The sequence below is a fragment of the Salvelinus fontinalis genome, chromosome 2 (genome assembly GCF_029448725.1).
Source record: "Salvelinus fontinalis isolate EN_2023a chromosome 2, ASM2944872v1, whole genome shotgun sequence".
In the NCBI taxonomy this organism is placed as follows: domain Eukaryota; kingdom Metazoa; phylum Chordata; class Actinopteri; order Salmoniformes; family Salmonidae; genus Salvelinus; species Salvelinus fontinalis.
The window spans coordinates 14,580,141-14,601,510 of NC_074666.1; the positions used below are offsets into that span (position 1 = coordinate 14,580,141).

Genomic DNA, 21,370 nt, shown 5'->3' on the forward strand with positions numbered 1-21,370 from the left:
TTTTCTATGGAAGCCCATACCACCACCATTTAAAAAAAAGTATTTTAATGAAATGCCTCATGATTTTCCACAGCTGCAGGTAGCCTACTGATGACAACCACAGCTGCAGGTAGCCTAGAGCAGCCTACTGATGACAACCACAGCTGCAGGTAGCCTAGAGCAGCCTATTGATGACAACCACAGCTGCAGGTAGCCTAGAGCAGCCTACTGATGACAACCAGAGCTGCAGGTAGCCTAGAGCAGCCTACTGATGACAACCACAGCTGCAGGTAGCCTAGAGCAGCCTACTGATGACAACCAGAGCTGCAGGTAGCCTAGAGCAGCCTACTGATGACAACCACAGCTGCAGGTAGCCTAGAGCAGCCTACTGATGACAACCAGAGCTGCAGGTAGCCTAGAGCAGCCTACTGATGACAACCACAGCTGCAGGTAGCCTAGAGCAGCCTATTGATGACAACCAGAGCTGCAGGTAGCCTAAAGCAGCCTACTAATGACAACCACAGCTGCAGGTAGCCTAGAGCAGCCTATTGATGACAACCAGAGCTGCAGGTAGCCTAGAGCAGCCTATTGATGACAACCAGAGCTGCAGGTAGCCTAGAGCAGCCTACTGATGACAACCACAGCTGCAGGTAGCCTAGAGCAGCCTATTGATGACAACCACAGCTGCAGGTAGCCTAGAGCAGCCTATTGATGACAACCAGAGCTGCAGGTAGCCTAGAGCAGCCTACTGATGACAACCACAGCTGCAGGTAGCCTAGAGCAGCCTATTGATGACAACCAGAGCTGCAGGTAGCCTAGAGCAGCCTACTGATGACAACCACAGCTGCAGGTAGCCTAGAGCAGCCTATTGATGACAACCAGAGCTGCAGGTAGCCTAGAGCAGCCTACTGATGACAACCAGAGCTGCAGGTAGCCTAGAGCAGCCTACTGATGACAACCACAGCTGCAGGTAGCCTAGAGCAGCCTACTGATGACAACCACAGCTGCAGGTAGCCTAGAGCAGCCTCTGATCCCATCTGGTCCAGGGGAAAGCTATGTATTTATAACCTAAATTAGACACATTTTATTTGTGTTCTGAGAAAATGTGAATGTCATCAAATTTGGTTTATATTCAAACTTCAGGTGGTTAGGCTACCTACGCCTTTTTAATCCAAGATGATTGACTGGCATGAATCAATCAACACAATGGTGATGAAATACTGTGAGTATTCTTTTAAATTACAGATGCAAAGGCCTTCACGATGCAACCCTGCATACAGCCAGTCCAGCCCTGTTTTAGTTTTTGTCCAATCGCAGTTGTTGTCTCTTTGTCTGTGTAAAGGGTTTGTTTTCATCGTTCCTAGGGCCAGGAGTTTTTTATTTAATAACCGTATGATCAGATTTAGAAAAGTAATCTGGTTCCATCATTGCCCATATAAAACCTTAAATATATATATATATATATATCTTTTTTTTAACATTTACAGCAGATGTATTACTACATTATACGCTACAACCGCAGTTGGTTAGGGCGGCCTACAACCTCAACTCTCCCCAGGAAAACAACCCCCCCCCGACCACCACTTTTGCTTCCATAGTTTTACGTGGCTCAGTGCAACCAGATGCTACTGCGACAATTTCAGAATGTAACAGGCTGTTACTGCAATTTCAGGTAAAAACACAATAAAACAAGTCTATACATTCAGCTGTTTCAAAAACATGGCTCTACTATTACCATTTAGTCTGTAGCAATGTTGGCTTAATGAGACAATTCTGTTTAGACTGCCGCGCTTCGGGGGTGGGGTGGGGGGGCAACTATCAGCGTGGGTATCGAGCGCTACCTCTGGAGGTACTGGTTGAGACGTAGCAAGTCCGCTAGTTTACATTTGAGTAATATGTTTAGCAGACGGTATTTTTAGGAAAGGTTCGTGTGAAGAGGCTCTAAGAGTGTTCAGAATGTTGATTGACAGGCTGAGAGGAAAAACAACCAGTTATAATGAATAAAGTCATACCGTATATTTAAATCACTACTACTCTGATGGAAACACTGTGGAATCTTTTTGTGGCTATAAAATTTATGCCACAAATTGGAGTGGAATTTCCCTAGTGTCTCTTCCCTAGTGTGTGACTCAGATAAACATAGTGGTGCCTTTCCTTCTCTCTCCCCTAGTGTGTGACTTAGATAAACATAGTGGGGCCTTTCCTTCTCTCTCCCCTAGTGTGTGACTCAGATAAACATAGTGGGGCCTTTCCTTCTCTCTCCCCTAGTGTGTGACTCAGATAAACATAGTGGGGCCTTTCCTTCTCTCTCTGCTAGTGTGTGTGTTGGTGATTATTGCCTTGGAAGCAGAAAATCCAAACAGTTATAAAATAGAAAGACAAAAAATTAATGAATTAATTATCAAATGATTCACTGGGAGGATTAGATCTTCAAAGTAAACTATTAATCTTCACACACACACACACACACACACACACACACACACACACACACACACACACACACACAGTCTCTCTCTTTCCCACTCTGCCCTGTTCTCCTTCCTCCCTTCCCTCTGCGGAGTGTGTTGGCGTGGGGAATGTGCTGAGATGTTCATTCCAGATTAGCTGGGGGTGTGTGTGTGTTTGAGCCTGGCCCTCCTCGGCTCTTTATCCTCTGTGTCTTGGCCTTGACTGCCACCCTCCCACAGCCTGTGTGACGATGCCTAAGGCAGTACAGGGCTGGATGGCCTTACCACGTTACCGTTTCTCTCCCAGAGAGGAGTCGGTGGCTCTTTTTTGATTTGTTGACAGCAGACTGTGTGAGTGGAGGCAGCAGGAAGCACCTGTGTAGAATACAGATGTGTGTCTTGTCCTTTGGGAGTCTTTCTGGCTACTCTGACTGCATGAAGAATCATGTCACCTTTACTGCTGGTCTGCTCCTCTTGCTCTCTCTCAGCAGAGCTGTTAGTCTAATGGTGAAAACAGATTGATTTAATGACTCTTTTTTTTGTTGTTGTCTGAATTAAATTAAAGGTTAATGGTTGGTTAAAAGTAATAGAGCTCCCATTCGAAATTCATTATCAGGAGGCCATCCCTTTAAACCACTGTCCACACCCTCTCTTCTTTATAGTTAGATACCGCTGGGCTGTATTACCCCGGCTGGCCTGTATTACCCATGGCTGGGCTGTATTACCCATGGCTGGGCTGTATTACCCATGGCTGGGCTGTATTACCCATGGCTGGGCTGTATTACCCATGGCTGGGCTGTATTACCCATGGCTGGGCTGTATTACCCATGGCTGGGCTGTATTACCCCGGCTGGGCTGTATTACCCATGGCTGGGCTGTATTACCCCGGCTGGGCTGTATTACCCATGGCTGGGCTGTATTACCACACAGACGTATCAAGACAGATAGCTGAGATCAGACAAGTAAATGCACGTTTTGACTAGGAAAGTCAGCTGAATGGGAGGTAAACCGGGTGAGCAGTGAATAGAGTTTGAACTGAACGTGCATGTCGGACGGCAAAGGTCATAGTGAATGATTTTAAAATAACAAGAACATATATACACCGGTGTATTTAGACGGACGGCACCTTCACAACCTGCGTTAGACTGAGTCTGTATGATACAACAACTTATCTCTTCATCAACGTGACGGACACTACTAATGATCCCCTTCCCTCTTCAGTACCACAACCGTTCAGAGAGTGGTCACGCCACTGAACCTTATCAGGGTTGGTGGAACAACGGGGCCGGAAGGAGGACCGGAAATAAAGAGAAGTCATGTTAAACAGGATGGGATCAGACATGTTGGTACTGTTGTAGACGTGTGTTAACAGGATCAGACATGTTGGTACTGTTGTAGACGTGTGTTAACAGGATCAGACATGTTGGTACTGTTATAGACGTGTGTTAACAGGATCAGACGTGTTGGTACTGTTGTAGACGTGTGTTAACAGGATCAGACGTGTTGGTACTGTTGTAGACGTGTGTTAACAGGATCAGACGTGTTGGTACTGTTGTAGACGTGTGTTAACAGGATCAGACGTGTTGGTACTGTTGTAGACGTGTGTTAACAGGATCAGACATGTTGGTACTGTTGTAGACGTGTGTTAACAGGATCAGACGTGTTGGTACTGTTGTAGACGTGTGTTAACAGGATGGGATCAGACATGTTGGTACTGTTGTAGACGTGTGTTAACAGGATCAGACGTGTTGGTACTGTTGTAGACATGTGTTAACAGGATGGGATCAGACATGTTGGTACTGTTGTAGACGTGTGTTAACAGGATCAGACGTGTTGGTACTGTTGTAGACGTGTGTTAACAGGATGGGATCAGACATGTTGGTACTGTTGTAGACGTGTTAACAGGATCAGACGTGTTGGTACTGTTGTAGACGTGTGTTAACAGGATCAGACATGTTGGTACTGTTGTAGACGTGTGTTAACAGGATGGGGGCAGACATGTTGGTACTATTGTAGACTAAACCAGCCTCTCTCTCTCCCTCTCTCTCTCACACACACATCTTTTGATTGTACGTTTCCACTGTCTCATGAGTCATTTGGCTTAGTCAGTGCGTCACTCACGAGGCTTTTGCCTCAGAGCTGCTGCTTGTGGGCAGAATGACAGAATCTCCATTTGACATACCTTTGCTGTCGGAAATGTATGTACGCACACACATGATGCAAATATATTTAGCTTACAATTATCCATGAATGATGTCCCTTGAATCATTTGATTGGCTGTAGGCCTACAAAAAACCATAACCACTTGACCCCGCCCTGTAGCATTTAGTAAGGTCTTCAAAGCCAATGTCAGATTTATTTACTACTTTTACTTACTTACTTTATCATCTTTATTCCCAATGGGACAGACGTAAGTCAGGGTCAGTGTGAATCCGCTTTATTCTCTGAGATCTGGAGTCGCATTGGAAGGATCTCAGGAACAATTTTTTTGTCAATAGGTGAACCGGTCGATCGTGGTCTACTCGCTCAGCATCGATATCCCTGTTGCTTTAAGTGTCTTACCATTCTGCTCTGATCAGCTCATTGTTTACATAAGACACCAAATAGGCCAGAAACCTACTGTACTGAGGAGTGTTTTTTAACCCCAAGCCCACATGAGAAATCTCTGAAGAATGTTGTTTTTAAATATGTGCAGAAGCATGGAGTGAGCAGGACTTTCTGGTTTTGTAAACACTTGAAGGTATGTTGGACTGACGTCATGGGTTTTACCACAGAGAGGTATACTACAAAGCAGGTTCAATGAGTTAGCTAGCTAACTTACCTAAATATTCAAGTGTATCCTTTTTTTAAAGGATACGCTTGAGTTGTGCGTGGTCTAATTGACTCAACCAAAAACACATCTAAGTTTGTTTTTCTGATTGATTTAAGAAAGCTAATGGTGATTTCTGGTTCTTTATTCAAAGTTAGATGGCTAACTCATTGAACCTGCTTTTGTAGTGTACCACTCGGAGGTTACATATTTTATTAATCAAATGTTTATTTGTGTTTTTGGTATTTAACGTTCAAATATATCTCAGTCCGCATTTTGGAATGACAGAATGCATTTTAAACGTGTGGTTGTGCGTTGATAAGCGCAGCGACGACGACATTAACGTTCAGTAATAAAGACACCACAGAAACCCTCTTACACCCGTAGCCTGATGAATTTGCCAGATCACTACTTTCATTTTGATTTTGGCACAAATAGAAAATATGGCACTGACTCACCAATGGATTGATCTTTTAGCATTGTCTTATTGAAGAGTTCGGACTCACCCATGGAGTCAAGTCAGATCTCCTCTCACACAGCCAGCCAACCCTGCCTCTAATCCATCTAGTCAGCTATCCTGTCACACAGCCAGCCAACCCTGCCTCTAATCCATCTAGTCAGATCTCTCACACAACCAGCCAACCCTGCCTCTAATCCATCTAGTCAGCTATCCTGTCACACAGCCAGCCAACCCTGCCTCTAATCCATCTAGTCAGATCTCTCACACAACCAGCCAACCCTGCCTCTAATCCATCTAGTCAGCTATCCTGTCACACAGGCCTGCCTGTCTTTAATCCATTTTGTCAGCTCGCCTGTCACAAAGCCAGCCCTGCTGCTATTCCATCTAGTCAGCGCTCCTCACACAGCCCTGCCTCTTTCCCTGCCCGAGGCTGTTAAGACTAGAGGAATGTTCACAACGCTTTGCAGCGTCAAGCTAGCTGGCTTCACCTATTAATTATGATATTTTCTATCTGATTTATAGGGACTTTTCATGACATCTTTCCATGTTTGTTTACTTTCCTGGTATGAGTTATTTGTTTTCTTACTGTTGTCTCCAACAGGTTTAATGTGTTTGTTCACAAACTATTTTGGAGAATCAAATTCCCCCAGCAGTTGGAAAGGAACCGCTGCTCTGAGTTCTCAGGCTGTGTCCCGGATGGAACCCTAGTCCCTATATAGTGCACTGCTTTAGACCAGAGCCCTATGGTTCCCTATTTAGTGCAGAGCCCTATGGAACCCTAGTCCCTATATAGTGTACTACTTTTAACCAGAGCCCATATAGGGAATAGGGTGGCATTTGTGACACTGCCTCAGTCTCACCACCACGTGTAGACTCCATTTCCCCTGAGTTAGAACGTCTTCACTGCTAATCAGTCAAATCCTCTTAAAACAAATTTATTTAAATGTATTTGGTCGGGACATGAAATATGGCATTTTGGCTCACTAGTTTTTCTGTGTCAAAATGAAAAACCTACTTTGCATGATTGTATAGCCATAACTCAGAGTGATGCTGTGTCTACGGATGTGTTGGAGCTGTGAAAGCAAAACGTGACTATGATGCAGTGGCTGTTCTGTCATGAAAATTCACTGAGTGTACAAAACATTAGGAACACCTCACTAATATTGAGTTGCACCATATTTTTGCTTTCAAAACAGCCTTAATTCGTCAGGGCATGGACTCTACAAGTTCTCGAAAGCGTTCTATCGGGAAGCAAATTGACTCCAGTGCTTCCCACAGTTGTGTCAAATTGTCTGGATGTCCTTTGGGTGGTGGACCATTCTTGATACACTGAAAACTGTTGAGCATGAAAAACCCAGGAGCTTTGCAGTTCTTGACACACTCAAACTGGTGCGCCTGGCACCTACTACCATACCCCGTTCAAAGGCACTTTTGGCTTCCCCATTAAATCTTTTGTCTTGCCTATTCACCCTCTGAATGGCACACACACAATCCATGTCTCAATTGTCTCAAGGTTTAAAAATCCTTCTTTAACCTGTCTCTTCATCTACACTGATTTTGAAGTGGATTTAACAGGTGCCATCAATAAGGGATCATAGCTTTCACCTGGTCAGTCTGTCATGGAAAGAGCAGGTGTTCTTCATGTCTTATACACTCTGTCTATTTGACACACTGCAGCTTCTCTACTGTCTGAGTAAATGTCTGTCTTTCAGAGCATAGAGATCCAATATAATAACTCTGATTTTAATATGTCTATCTTTCAGATCCTCTCCACTCCCATCGGAGGTACCACAGTGACTACAGCTCGTCCAGCGAGAGCCCCTCTGTAGCATCCTCCGACACCGACTACAGACAAGGTAGCATATCATTCAAGCCAGTCCTTTTTTAAACTTTAAAATACAAAAACTGCATGTTCGTTACACACGAGGTGTTTCAAATTCCACAGCGAAAGAGGAAAATGTGTCACTGAATGTAGATTCGTTATGAGTCATGTATCTTAAAGCCAGAGCTGACTATCCACCAGTGGTGGAAAAAGTACCCAATTGTCATACTTGAGTGAAAGTAAAGATACCTTTTTTAATAGGAAATTACTCAAGTGAAAGTATTTGGTTTTAAATAGACTTAAGTATCAAAATGAAATGTTATTGCAAAAATGTTCAATTTAAAGTAAATTATTTCAAATTCCTTATATTAAGGAAACCAGATAGTACAATTGTTTGTTTTTAAATTTACAGATAGCTACGGGCACACTCCAACATAATTTACAAACAAAGCATTTGTGTTTAGAGAGGTGCCAGATCAGAGGTAGTAGGGATGACCAGGAATGTTCTCTTGATAAGTGTGTGAATTGGACCATTTTCTGTCCTGCTAAGCATTTAAAATGTAAGAAGTACTTTTGGATGTCAGAGAAAATGTATGGTAAGAAAAAGTACATCATTTTCTTTAGGAATGTAGTGAAGTAAATGTTGTCAAATATAAATTCAAATCCCGATACCCCCAAAAAATGACATAAGTAGTACTTTCAAGTATTTTTTACTTCTGTATTTTACACCACTGCTATCCACTTCACGTCCTCCTCATCTTGGAAAGGAAATTAGATACAGCTTAACTGCACTCCCAGCAACCTCACTGACACACAAAGCTGCTGTTAACCGTTGCCTAGTTCTATGAATGTGTGATATTTCTGATTCGTCTGTTCCACTTTCACCGTCCCTACTCGACCAACGCCCCTCGGAGCCTGCTGCCCGTTGGCGCGTGCTGCCCGTTGGCGCGTGCTGCCCGTTGGCGCCTGCTGCCCGTTGGCGCGTGCTGTTGATCATGTGATGTAACTTGATATATTTGATTTCTTCTGTTTCAGTTAAGAAACCAGAGGAAGTGAGACGTTACAGCTCCCAGTTGGCTCTCTCAGACCATCACGGCATGTCTCACACCAGACACAGGTACGTCCCTGTTAAGAATTATACCTGAGATGCAGGTATGTCTGTTCCCAGAAGAAGATTCACCTGGGCTTTGTTCATTAGGATACGCAATGGGAGAAAACAGTCAGAAACAGAGAGGTACCATCTGAACTTGTCCAATAGCAAAGGCTCCTTTTTTGTTTTTTTTCTTTACACAATGTTTAAAAAAAAAAAAAGCTGTGCTCTAATGAAAACAACCCTTCACCTGAGTGTGCTCTCTCCCGTCTCGCATTCCTAGTGTCCAGTCAAATGTCTGAGTCCTGCTATAGAAATGTGTGTTTGTGTGTCTGCACATCCTGCTCTCTAGCATTTAGATTATATATCCAGCAGTATGTGGACACCCCTTCAAATGAGTGGATATGTCTATTTCAGCCACACCTGTTGCTGACAGGCGTATAAAATCGAGCACACAGCCATGCAACCTTCAAAGACAAAACATTGGCAGTAGAATGGGCCTTACTGAAGAGCTCAGTGACTTTCAACGTGGCACCGTCATAGGATGCCACCTTTCCAACAAGTCAGTTTATCAAATTTCTGGGCAACTGTAAGTGCTGTTATTGTGAAGTAGAAACATCTAGGAGCAACAACGGCTCAGCCGTGAAGTGGTAGGCCACACAAGCTCACAGAAAGTAACCGCCGAGTGCTGAAGCGCGTAGCGCATTAAAATCGTCTGTCCTCGGTTCCAACACTCACTACTGTGTTCCAAACGGCCTCTGGAAGCAACGGCAGCACAACAACTGTTTGTCGGGAGCTTCATGAAATGGGTTTCCATGGCCGAGCAGCTGCACACAAGCCTAAGATCACCATTTGCAATTTCAAGCGTTGGCTGGAGTGATGAATCACGCTTCACCATCTGGCAGTCTGATGGAGGAATCAGGGTTCGGTTGATGCCAGGAGAACGCTACCTGCCCCAATGCATAGTGCCAACTGTAAAGTCTGGTGGAGGAGGAATAATGGTGTGGGGCTGTTTTTCGTGATTCGGGCCCCTTAGTTCCAGTGAAGGAAAATCTTAATGCTACAGCATACAATTACATTGTAGACAATTTTGTGCTTCCAACTTTGTGGCAACTGTTTTGGGTAAGGCCCTTTCCTGTTTTCAGTATGACAATGCCCTGTGCACAAAGCTAGGTCCATACAGAAATGGTTTGTCGATCGGTGTGGAAGAACTTGACTGGCCTGCACAGAGCCCTGACCTCAACCCCATCGAACACCTTTTGGGATGAATTGGAACGCCGACTGCGTGCCAGGCCTAATCACCCAACATCAGTGCCTGATCTCACTAATGCTCTTGTGGCTGACAGGAAGCAAGTCCCCGCAGCAATGTTCAAACATCTTGTGGGAAGCCTTCCCAGAAGACTGGAGGCTGTTACAGCTGCAAAGGGGGACCAACTCCATATTAATGCCCATGATTTTGGAATGAGATGTTTGACGAGCAGGTGTCCGCATACTCCTGGTCATGTAGTGTATATTCCGTGGCCCAGGATAGACACCTGTTAATGTTCAACTAAATGTATGTATCTCTGAGTGAAGCTATTCTCGCACCGCTCACTTTGCACAAGCCGGGGAAAACGGAGGTGTGTCGTAGTTAAGGTATGGAAACACGTCAGTCCGAGTGGAGTTATTTATCAGGGTAAAGGTTAAATAAAAATCTGGAAACGTATATCATAGAAGGTAAATCATCCCGTTTTCAATTATTCACACCTGTTCCAGTGTAAGGTGTGCTTCCTAAAGAGTAACGTTTTAACTTCCTGAAGCAGCCTTACCCATTAGCTGTATGATGTTTTATCTATGGCCCTCCTGCACCCCCTGCTGGTTATGTTAATGTATAACCTGGCTCTATGGTCTAGTCTTTTATTTTTTACCTTTATTTAAACTAGGCGAGTCAGTTAAGAACAAACTCTTACTTACAATGACGGCCTACGGTGACGGCCTTGTTCAGGGGCAGAACGGCCGATTTTTGGTCTAAAGTAGTGCACTATATAGGGAATAGGGTTCCATAGGGCTCTGGTCAAAAGTAGTGCACTATATAGGGAATAGGGTTCCATAGGGCTCTGGTTAAAAGTAGTGCACTATATAGAGCTCTGGTCTAAAGTAGTGCACTATAAGGGAATGTGGTGCCAGTGGGGACTCGTAGTGGGTTAATGGGTCTGTCGTGGTAACAGCAGTCTGCTACTGGCTGTGTGTGTGATATCAGTGTGACATACACAGTCGGCGGCAGGCAGGCTGTCGTGTGGTAGGTTAATCAGTGCCAGTATGATTTCATAATTGATCCTGTGTGTAGGCAGAGAGTTTGGGCACAGGGCCACAGAGTGGAACGACACACACTCACCGAACAGCTCGGGCGGCCAGCTCTAGGATGAGTCTTGGTGGTTCCAAACTTCTTCCATTTAAGAATGATGAAGGCCACTGTTTTCTTAGGGAGCTTCAATGCTGCAGACATTTTTTGGTAGCCTTCCCCAGATCTGTGCCTCGACACGATTCTGTCGATTCACGATTCGACCTCATTGCTTGGTTTTTGCTCTGACATGCACTGTCAACAGTGGGACCTTATATAGACAGGTGTGTGCCTTTTCCAAATCATGTCCATTCAATTGAATTTACCCAAGGTCGACTCCAACCAAGTTGTAGAAACATCTCAAGGATGATCAATGGAAATAGGATCCACCTGAGCTCAATGTCGAGTCTCAATACAATGGGTCTGAATACTTACGTAAATACGATGTTTTGTTTTTTTATTTTTAATACATTTGCAAAAAATTAAGAAACCGGTTTTCGCTTTGTCATTATGGAGTATTGTGTAGATTGCTGAGGATTATTTTTTTTTTTTATCCATTTCAGAATAAGGCTGTAATGTAACAATGTGGAATAAGTCAAGGGGTTGGAATACTTTCCTGCGCGTGTGTGTGTGTGTGTGTGTTCATATGTTTATCTCGATCTATCATCTCTAGAACCAGTAACCTAATGTCCATAAAGTTAATGGAGTATGTTCAACTATCCAGTTTTATGTATGTGATGCAGGCAGATTTGCTATGGAACCAAGATGTCTTTTCTCCATGTTTTAGTTGCTTGGGGGATTTTAGGACGACTTAACAAAACCTTTTGTGGTGGAAGAATGAAAGAAGGTGATACTCGTGACTAGTGACTGGCTAGCGTGAGAGCACAGCGTGATGATAAGAGAAGGTGATACTCGTGACTAGTGACTGGCTAGCGTGAGAGCACAGCATGATGATAAAAGAAGGTGATACTCGTGACTAGTGACTGGCTAGCGTGAGAGCACAGCGTGATGATAAGAGAAGGTGATACTCGTGACTAGTGACTGGCTAGCGTGAGAGCACAGCATGATGATAAAAGGTGATACTCGTGACTAGTGACTGGCTAGCGTGAGAGCACAGCGTGATGATAAAAGAAGGTGATACTCGTGACTAGTGACTGGCTAGCGTGAGAGCACAGCGTGATGATAAGAGAAGGTGATACTCGTGACTAGTGACTGGCTAGCGTGAGAGCACAGCATGATGATAAGAGAAGGTGATACTCGTGACTAGTGACTGGCTAGCGATGGGCTAGCGTGAGAGCACAGCATGATGATAAGAGAAGGTGATACTCGTGACTAGTGACTGGCTAGCGATGGGCTAGCGTGAGAGCACAGCATGATGATAAGAGAAGGTGATACTCGTGACTAGTGACTGGCTAGCGATGGGCTAGCGTGAGAGCACAGCGTGATGATGAGAGAAGGTGATACTCGTGACTAGTGACTGGCTAGCGATGGGCTAGCGTGGGAGCACCTTGTGATGATGAGAGAAGGTGATACTCGTCCCTAGTGACTGGCTAGCGTGAGAGCACAGCGTGATGATAAGAGAAGGTGATACTCGTGACTAGCGACTGGCTAGCGTGAGAGCACAGCGTGATGATAAGAGAAGGTGATACTCGTGACTAGCGACTGGCTAGCGTGGGAGCACCTTGTGATGACTCAATCACCATTCATGGCACTGTTTGAATGACTGACCATCTGTGGGCTAACACAGTGGTCAAACACACCTGATCTGTAGCAATCTCTTTGAAGAGACATTCCAACAGAAGTCCTAGGCTCACTGAAGCCAGGAGAGTTGAAGACTGATTAAACTTGAATCGACAAAATGGATGTAACTGTGTGAATTAAATTGTCATGTTTGGATTGTTTCAAGCGTTCATAAAGAGCCTTGCATTTTGATATGTTTCATTGTACTGTAAGTTGTATGGAATTACTGTTACAGAGACACTGTGTTATTCTGTTCATCGGAAGGCTGATAGTTCAAAGAGGACCGGCACGGGTGCACCCTGTATAATTTAGATATGAGTTGTGATGATTCGTTTTTTTTCATGCCTTTTTGTTTTAATGTTTTGGGCCATGCAAAGTTATGTTAATTAGACGATAGGAGATACTGGGCCATGCGAAGTTATGTTAATTAGACGATAGGAGATACTGGGCCATGCGAAGTGATGTTAATTAGACGATAGGAGATACTGGGCCGTGCAAAGTGATGTTAATTAGACGATAGGAGATACTGGGCCGTGCAAAGTGATGTTAATTAGACGATAGGAGATACTGGGCCCTGCGAAGTGATGTTAATTAGACGATAGGAGATACTGGGCCCTGCGAAGTGATGTTAATTAGACGATCGGAGATACTGGGCCGTGCAAAGTGATGTTAATTAGACAATAGGAGATACTGGGCCATGCAAAGTGATGTTAATTAGACGATCGGAGATACTGGGAGTTAGAGCTCAATTCCGAGTCTCATTGCAAAGATTCTGAATACTTATGTAAATAAGGTATTTCTGTATATTTTTTAATATTTTTTTTTTGCAAACATTTCTAAAACCTCTTCGCTTTGTCATTATGGGGTATTGTGTGTCGATTGATGCGGAAAACATTTTAATCAATTTTAGATTTAAGTCTTATGTCACAAGATGTGGAATAGTGGAAGGGGTCTGAACTTTCCAAATGCACTGTTATGTTCTTGTGCTTTAGATTTACGTCGAAGCTTCAGTTTGACATTAAGCAGACCGGGCCGTGTCACATCCATGAAAGACTTGAATTTCGGGTTTTTCCACATCTAAAATAAATCTCCTTGACATAGCTTGTCAAAAATCCAATGAATGCATAATTAGGACAATACACAACCTTTCTCAGGCATTTCACTTTGTCACCATGTTGCTGACTGACAGTGTCTGGATAGAAATGTCTAATGTAGAACATACACTGAGTTTTAAAAAACATTAAGAACACCTACTCTTTCCATGATCGACTGACCAGGTGAAAGGGTAGGGGGATACCTAGTCAGTTGTTCAACTGAATATATTCAAATGTGTCTTCCGCGTTTAACCCAACCTCTCTGCATCAGAGGGTTGCGGAGGGGTGCCTTAATCGACATTGACGGCGCCCAAGGAACACCGGGTGAGAGCTCTGGTCCCTTATTGATGTCACTTGTTAAATCCACTTTAATCAGTGTAGATGAAGGGGAGGAGACAGGTTAAAGAAGGAGTTTTAAGCCATGAGACAATTGAGACATGGCTTGTGTATGTGTGCCATTCAGAGGGGGAATGGGCAAGACAAAAAATGTAGGTGCCTTTTGAACAGGGTATGGTAGTAGGTGCCAGGCGCACCGGTTTGTGTCAAGAACTGCAACGCTGCTGGGTTTTTCACGCTCAACAGTTTCCCGTGTGTATCAAGAATGGTCCACCCCCCAGCATCCCTGTAGAGTCCAAGCCCTGACGAAACATGGATATTCAGAAGAGCAACTCAATATTAGGAAGAAGGTGTTCTTAATGTTTTGTACACTCAGTGTATATGCTTGTCTAGGTCATGTAGAGTAAGTAATCATGGCAGTTCTATGCATCTTTTTTTCTATGTCCTCCCCATGCAGGCTGTATGAAGGGGCTGCACACACATGAATGTCTGCAATGTATAGTATGGAATCCATTGTGTCCGTTCTGTTGTACATTTCAATCTGTTTTTCCCCAGGCGATATGAGGGTGCAGCCGACGAGGGTCTGATGCTCCAGAGACGTGAGGAAGAGGTTCAGAGGCTCCAGGCTCACCTGGCTAAAAGGCTGTCCAGGGCCTCCCTATACCCAGGGGACGACCACCGAGTCAGCCTCTACACCGGGGATGAGCCCTTGGCACGCACCTCCATGCTGGACCTCCGGGACCCTCTCAATGCAACGCTACCACACCACCGCAAACCTAAGGTAGCCTACCGCATAGCAGGCCTAAGGTAGCCTACCGCATAGCAGGCCTAAGGTAGCCTACCTGCATCGCAGGCCTAAGGTAGCCTACCTGCATCGCAGGCCTAGGGTAGCCTACCTGCATCGCAGGCCTAGGGTAGCCTACCTGCATCGCAGGCCTAGGGTAGCCTACCTGCATCGCAGGCCTAGGGTAGCCTACCTGCATCTCAGGCCTAGGGTAGCGTACCTGCATCTCAGGCCTAGGGTAGCGTACCTGCATCTCAGGCCTAGGGTAGCCTACCTGCATCTCAGGCCTACACTAGATCTAAACCAAAGCTGTCTCTTTGTGAAATGGCTGCTGGTGTGATTTTTAGATAGTGAGAACAAGTAGGCCTAACATTTTTACAGCACGACATGGTGCAGTCTGTGTGTGTAACCTCTTCTTACTCTGTCTCTCATTCCTATTGCAGAATTTCTTTGGTCCTGAATTTGTGAAGATGACCAGCGAGCCATGTGTTGCCTTGACGGTTCCCTCGTCAATAATGGTGAGACTCCTCAAGGTGTTTCAGATGGGGTACTAGTGGAGCAGACTGATTTCTAGCCCGGTCGTTGTGGGAGTGAGGGTTATGTCAGTGTAGTGGAATATATCCTAACCTCTCCTACAGCTCTGGGTTCAAACAGAAAGCTTTCATTTTGAATCATTTATCTCTGCTTGATTGAGCTGGCCTGGCTATAATGGAACCAATGAAACCCTGCCTACCTAGAACCTCCAGACATGCTCAATCAAACTCTCTCAAACTATAAAAATACAAATAAATAACCCGCTCTGGAGAGGAGAGATCCCAGGTCTGGTGGTCAGTGTAATGTACTGGCCCCCTCCTGGTACAGGGCAATGTACTGGCCCCCTCCTGGTATAGGGCAATGTACTGGCCCCCTCCTGGTACAGGGCAATGTACTGGCCCCCTCCTGGTATAGGGCAATGTACTGGCCCCCTTCTGGTATAGGGCAATGTACTGGCCCCCTCCTGGTATAGGGCAATGTACTGGCCCCCTCCTGGTACAGGGCAATGTACTGGCCCCCTCCTGGTATAGGGCAATGTACTGGCCCCCTCCTATACCATGTCTCACCCTAAATTACCCCTTTCTATCTCTCTTCTGTCCCGTGTCATCTCTCTCCCCCAGAACAAGCGTGGGAAGCTGGATGAGGTCCAGAGGAAGGTGGGGGTGGTTCTGCTGACCGGCCAGAAGCTGGAGCTGAGCTGTGACATCAAGGCTGTGTGTAAGGATGTGTTGGACATGGTAGTGGCTCACATTGGACTGGTGGAGCACCACCTCTTCGGCCTGGCCTGCCTCACAGGTATGGTATGGGTGGAGGGTTCATCCTATGTGTGTGTGTGTGTGTGTGTGTGTGTGTGTGTGTGTGTGTGTGTGTGTGTGTGTGTGTGTGTGTGTCAGGGGCCGACTGGGACAACAATTCGGCAATGACATTTTAACCACACCAGCCCACATCCCTGCATGCGGCGGCAACTTTTCCCGCAGTTGCATTTTGAAATGTTATATGATCAGAACACGTTTTTCTCTGGAACGCATGCGGGGAGAGTAGAGAGGCTTGCTCATGTGGTCCCGTGTGGCTCAGTTGGTAGAGCATTGCGCTTGCAACGCCAGGGTTGTGGGTTCAATTCCCACGGGGGGACCAGGGTTCAATTCCCATGGGGGGACCAGGATGAATATGTATGAACTTTCCAATTTGTAAGTCGCTCTGGATAAGTGCGTCTGCTAAATGACTTAAATGTAAATGTAAATGTCATTACAGCAGCAGGCGAAGGGCTGGGAAGACACTTTCATTACAGAAATCATGGAGGATAATGCACTTTACTGTTTGAACAAATCATGCTTTTAAGCCCCCCCCCCCCCCCCCCCCCCCCCCAATAAACGATGTTTTGAGTGAGGTGACAACGTAGAATGTGCTCTTTCTACATTTATAGGCAACCTTACCGTTTTTCATGATCTTGGCTGTCTAACTGATGAGTCGGAGCAGCTCTCTTTGCTGATTCTGTGTTTGACTTTGAATGTGAGTTTACGTGACCTTAGGCTGTGCTATCAGAAAACCGGTCCTGCCCATCTTGGTAGAGGGGTCAGCCAAAGTATCATTATAGATTAGTAGAACCTTTAGAAATTGTTATTTTGTGCATATCAATTTCGACCAGCCCACTCAACAAAATAATGGGCCAACCCATCATATGACCAATCTGCTCCTGCTGGGTTTGCGCTCTTCTGTCCTCCTGCTGTCTGTTATAAACCAGAATCCAGACACTTGTTGATTTTCCTGCCTATTTTCTGACTGCAAGTTTCTTAGTTATTTTCAGTGTGTCTGCAAGTGTCCAGCTCATTCTGACTTATTCCTATGTTATCCCTCTCGCTCGCTCTCCCTACTCCTCCTTGCCCTCCTCCTCTCTCCTCCTTCCCTGCTGCATCTCTCCCTCACCTCCTCTCCCTGCGCCCTCCCGCATCCTACTCTCTCCCCTCACCCTCCTCTCCCTCCCTCTGTGACTCTTTTATCTAGACAATGAGTTCTTCTTCATTGATCCCGATGCAAAGCTGTCCAAAGTTGCTCCTGAGGGGTGGAAGGAAGAACCCAAGAAGAAGAAACCAGACATCCAGTTTAACCTATTCCTACGCATCAAGTTCTTTGTGGATGATGTCAACCTCATACAGTAAGACCATGGCGCTATTCATCTTCTCAGAGTATGAGTGATGATCGAGGAGCAGTTTGGCATTTTAGATAAATAATGATTACGAAGACATGGAGAGAAGGGGACCTGATTCCCCATTCTTACTCCGGGACAGGCCCTGTCCTCCATAAAGTAAGACAATGGAAACATGTTCTGCCCACTTCCTGTCAGTGGAGCTCGGGCCCTTATTCATGAAGCATCTCAGAATAGAAATGGTAAATCTAGGATCGCTTTTGCCTTTATTGGTAGAGTTGGTAGAGCATGACTCTTGCAACGTCAGGACAGTGGGTTCGATTCCCGTGAACAACCATATGTCAAATGTATGCACACGTGACTGTATTTCGCTTTGGATAAAAGAGCCTGCTAAATGGCACATATATACAGTACCAGTCAAAGGTTTGGACACATCTACTCAATTGTTTTCCTTCATTTTTATTATTTTCTACATTGTGGAATAATAGTGAAGACATCAAAACTATGAAATAAGACACATGGGATCATGTAGTAATCAAGTGTTCAACAAATCAAAATATATTTGAGATTCTTCAAAGTAGCCACCCTTTGCCTTGATGAGAGCTTTGCACACTCTTGGCATTCTCTCAACCAGCTTCATGAGGTAGTCTCCTGGAATGCATTTCAATTAACAGGTGTGCCTTGTTAAAAGTGAATTTGTTGAATGTCTTTCCTTCGTGCGTTTGAGCCGATCAGTTGTGATGAGGTAGGGGTGGTATACGGAAGATAGCCCAAGTCCATATTATGGCAAGAACAGCTCAAATAAGTAATGGACTGTCATTTCTCTTTGCTTTAAGACATAAAGGTCAGTCAATCAGTAAAATTTCAATAACTTTGAAAGTTTCTTCAAGTGCAGTCGGAAAAACAAATCAAGTGCTGTGATGAAACTAGCTCTCATGAGGACCACCCCAGGAAAGGAAGACCCAGAGTTACCTCTGCTGCAGAGGATAAGTTAATTAGAGATACCAGCCTCAGAAATTACAGCCCAAATTGCTGGTTGAATTGCTGCAAAGAAACCACTACTGAAGGACACCAATAAGAAGAAGAGACTTGCTTGGGCCAAGAAACACAAGCAATGGACATTAGACCAGTAGAAATATTTCCTTTGGTCTGATGAGTCCAAATGTGAGATTGTTGGTTCCAACCGCCGTGTCTTTGTGAGATGAATAGTAGGTGAACGGATGATGTCTGCATATGTGGTTCCCACCGTGAAGCATGGAGGAGGAAGTGTGGGGGTGCTTGCATTCTGCAGCAACATGCCATCCCATCTGGTTTGCGCTTTGTGGGACTATCATTTGTTTTTCAACAGGACATTGACCCAACACACCTCCAGGCTGTGTAAGGGATATTTGACCAAGAAGGAGAGTGATGGAGTTCTGCATCAGATGACCTGGCCTCCACAATCACCCAACCTCAACTCAATTGAGATGGTTTGGGATGAGTTAGACCGCAGAGTGAAGGAAAAGCAGCCAACAAGTGCTCAGCATATGTGGGAACTCCTTCAAGACTGTTGTAAAAGCATTCCAGGAGAACCTGGTTAAGAGAATGCCAAGAGTGTGCAAAGCTGTCATCAAGGCAAAGGGTCACTACTTTGAAGAATCTCAAATATAAATATATTTTGATTTGTTGAACTTTTTTTGGTTACTACATGATGCAATATATGTAGAAAAACCTTTGAGTAGGTGTGTCCAAACTTTTGACTGGCACTGTATGTCCAAACTTTTGACTTACTGTATATACACTGCTCAAAAAAATAAAGGGAACACTTAAACAACACAATGTAACTCCAAGTCAATCACACTTCTGTGAAATCAAACTGTCCACTTAGGAAGCAACACTGATTGACAATAAATTTCACATGCTGTTGTGCAAATGGAATAGACAAAAGGTGGAAATTATAGGCAATTAGCAAGACACCCCCAATAAAGGAGTGGTTCTGCAGAGCATGGAGGCGCTACCAGGAGACAGGCCAGTACATCAGGAGACGTGGAGGAGGACGTAGGAGGGCAACAACCCAGCAGCAGGACCGCTACCTCCGCCTTTGTGCAAGGAGGAGCAGGAGGAACACTGCCAGAGCCCTGCAAAATGACCTCCAGCAGGCCACAAATGTGCATGTGTCTGCTCAAACGGTCAGAAACAGACTCCATGAGGGTGTTTTGAGGGCCCGACGTCCACAGGTGGGGGTTGTGCTTACAGCCCAACACCGTGCAGGACGTTTGGCATTTGCCAGAGAACACCAAGATTGGCAAATTCGCCACTGGCGCCCTGTGCTCTTCACAGATGAAAGCAGGTTCACACTGAGCACATGTGACAGACGTGACAGAGTCTGGAGACGCCGTGGAGAACGTTCTGCTGCCGGCAACATCCTCCAGCATGACCGGTTTGGCGATGGGTCAGTCATGGTGTGGGGTGGAATTTCTTTGGGGGGGCCGCACAGCCCTCCATGTGCTCGCCAGAGGTAGCCTGACTGCCATTAGGTACCGAGATGAGATCCTCAGAGCCCTTGTGAGACCATATGCTGACACATGCACATTTGTGGCCTGCTGGAGGTCATTTTGCAGGGCTCTGGCAGTGCTCCTCCTTGCACAAAGGCAGAGGTAGCGGTCCTGCTGCTGGGTTGTTGCCCTCCTACGGCCTCCTCCACGTCTCCTGATGTACTGGCCTGTCTCCTGGTAGCGCCTCCATGCTCTGGACACTACGCTGATAGACATAGCAAACCTTCTTGCCACAGCTCGCATTGATGTGCCATCCTGGATGAGCTGCACTACCTGAGCCACTTGTATGGGTTGTAGACTCCGTCTCATGCTACCACTAGAGTGAGAGCACCGCCAGCATTCAAAAGTGACCAAAACATCAGCCAGGAAGCATAGGAACAGAGAAGTGGTCTGTGGTCACCACCTGCAGAACCACTCCTTTATTGGGGGTGTCTTGCTAATTGCCTATAATTTCCACCTTTTGTCTATTCCATTTGCACAACAGCATGTGAAATTTATTGGCAATCAGTGTTGCTTCCTAAGTGGACAGTTTGATTTCACAGACGTGTGATTGACTTGGAGTTACATTGTGTTGTTTAAGTGTTCCCTTTATTTTTTTGAGCAGTGTATATAGTACCAGTCAAAAGTTTGGACACACTTAACTCATTCAAGGGTTTTTATTGTTACTATAATAAAGAATGCTGTGGTAGACATGCTGGTTAAGTGTGCCTTGAATTCTAAATAAATCATCATAATATGGACCCTGGTCTCAGATCTGTGCCAAGCTTGGAAACAACCAATAGAACTATACAGCACAAACAGATCTGGGACCAGGTTAGTCAGAGCCTTTAGCTGAAGTGAAACAAGCCCCTTGGTTAAACAACAATAGCCTGCTTCAGAATAAAGTATCAATACTGTGCTCCACTCCAGACACACCATGACAAAACACCAGTACTACTTGCAGCTGAGGAAGGATATCTTGGAGGAGAGGGTGTGCTGTGACATGGAGAATGCCATGCTCCTGGCGTCCCTGGCTCTTCAGGCAGAGTTTGGTGACTACCAGGCAGAGGTAGTAATCCCTCCTCTACAGTAGTAGTATAGTTATTATACAGTGTTTACCACATTGACATAATGGGGTGGTTTCCTAGACCAGATTAATCCAATCCTGGACTAAAAAGCTATTTCAGTTGAGGCTCTCCATTGAACATGCCTTTTTAGTCCAGGAGTCGGCTTAATCTGGAACCAGGAAGCCGACCAAAGCCTATATGTGAGGGCTACAATTATACCATCTGTTTC

At 45.2% G+C, this 21,370-nt stretch overlaps 1 protein-coding gene across 5 annotated transcripts in view; it reads left to right on the forward strand.

The window, feature by feature from the left end:
- ptpn13 (protein tyrosine phosphatase non-receptor type 13) overlaps positions 1 to 21,370 on the forward strand; it is a 142,926-nt gene that overhangs the window by 65,798 nt on the left and 55,758 nt on the right. For all 5 annotated transcript variants that reach the window (XM_055864576.1, XM_055864549.1, XM_055864559.1 and 2 more), the window contains exons 8-14: positions 7,462 to 7,554; positions 8,556 to 8,637; positions 14,656 to 14,881; positions 15,328 to 15,402; positions 16,039 to 16,213; positions 17,420 to 17,570; positions 21,005 to 21,143. In XM_055864576.1, the coding sequence (XP_055720551.1) occupies positions 7,462 to 7,554; positions 8,556 to 8,637; positions 14,656 to 14,881; positions 15,328 to 15,402; positions 16,039 to 16,213; positions 17,420 to 17,570; positions 21,005 to 21,143 (941 nt within the window). The remainder of the gene's footprint in view (positions 1 to 7,461; positions 7,555 to 8,555; positions 8,638 to 14,655; positions 14,882 to 15,327; positions 15,403 to 16,038; positions 16,214 to 17,419; positions 17,571 to 21,004; positions 21,144 to 21,370) is intronic.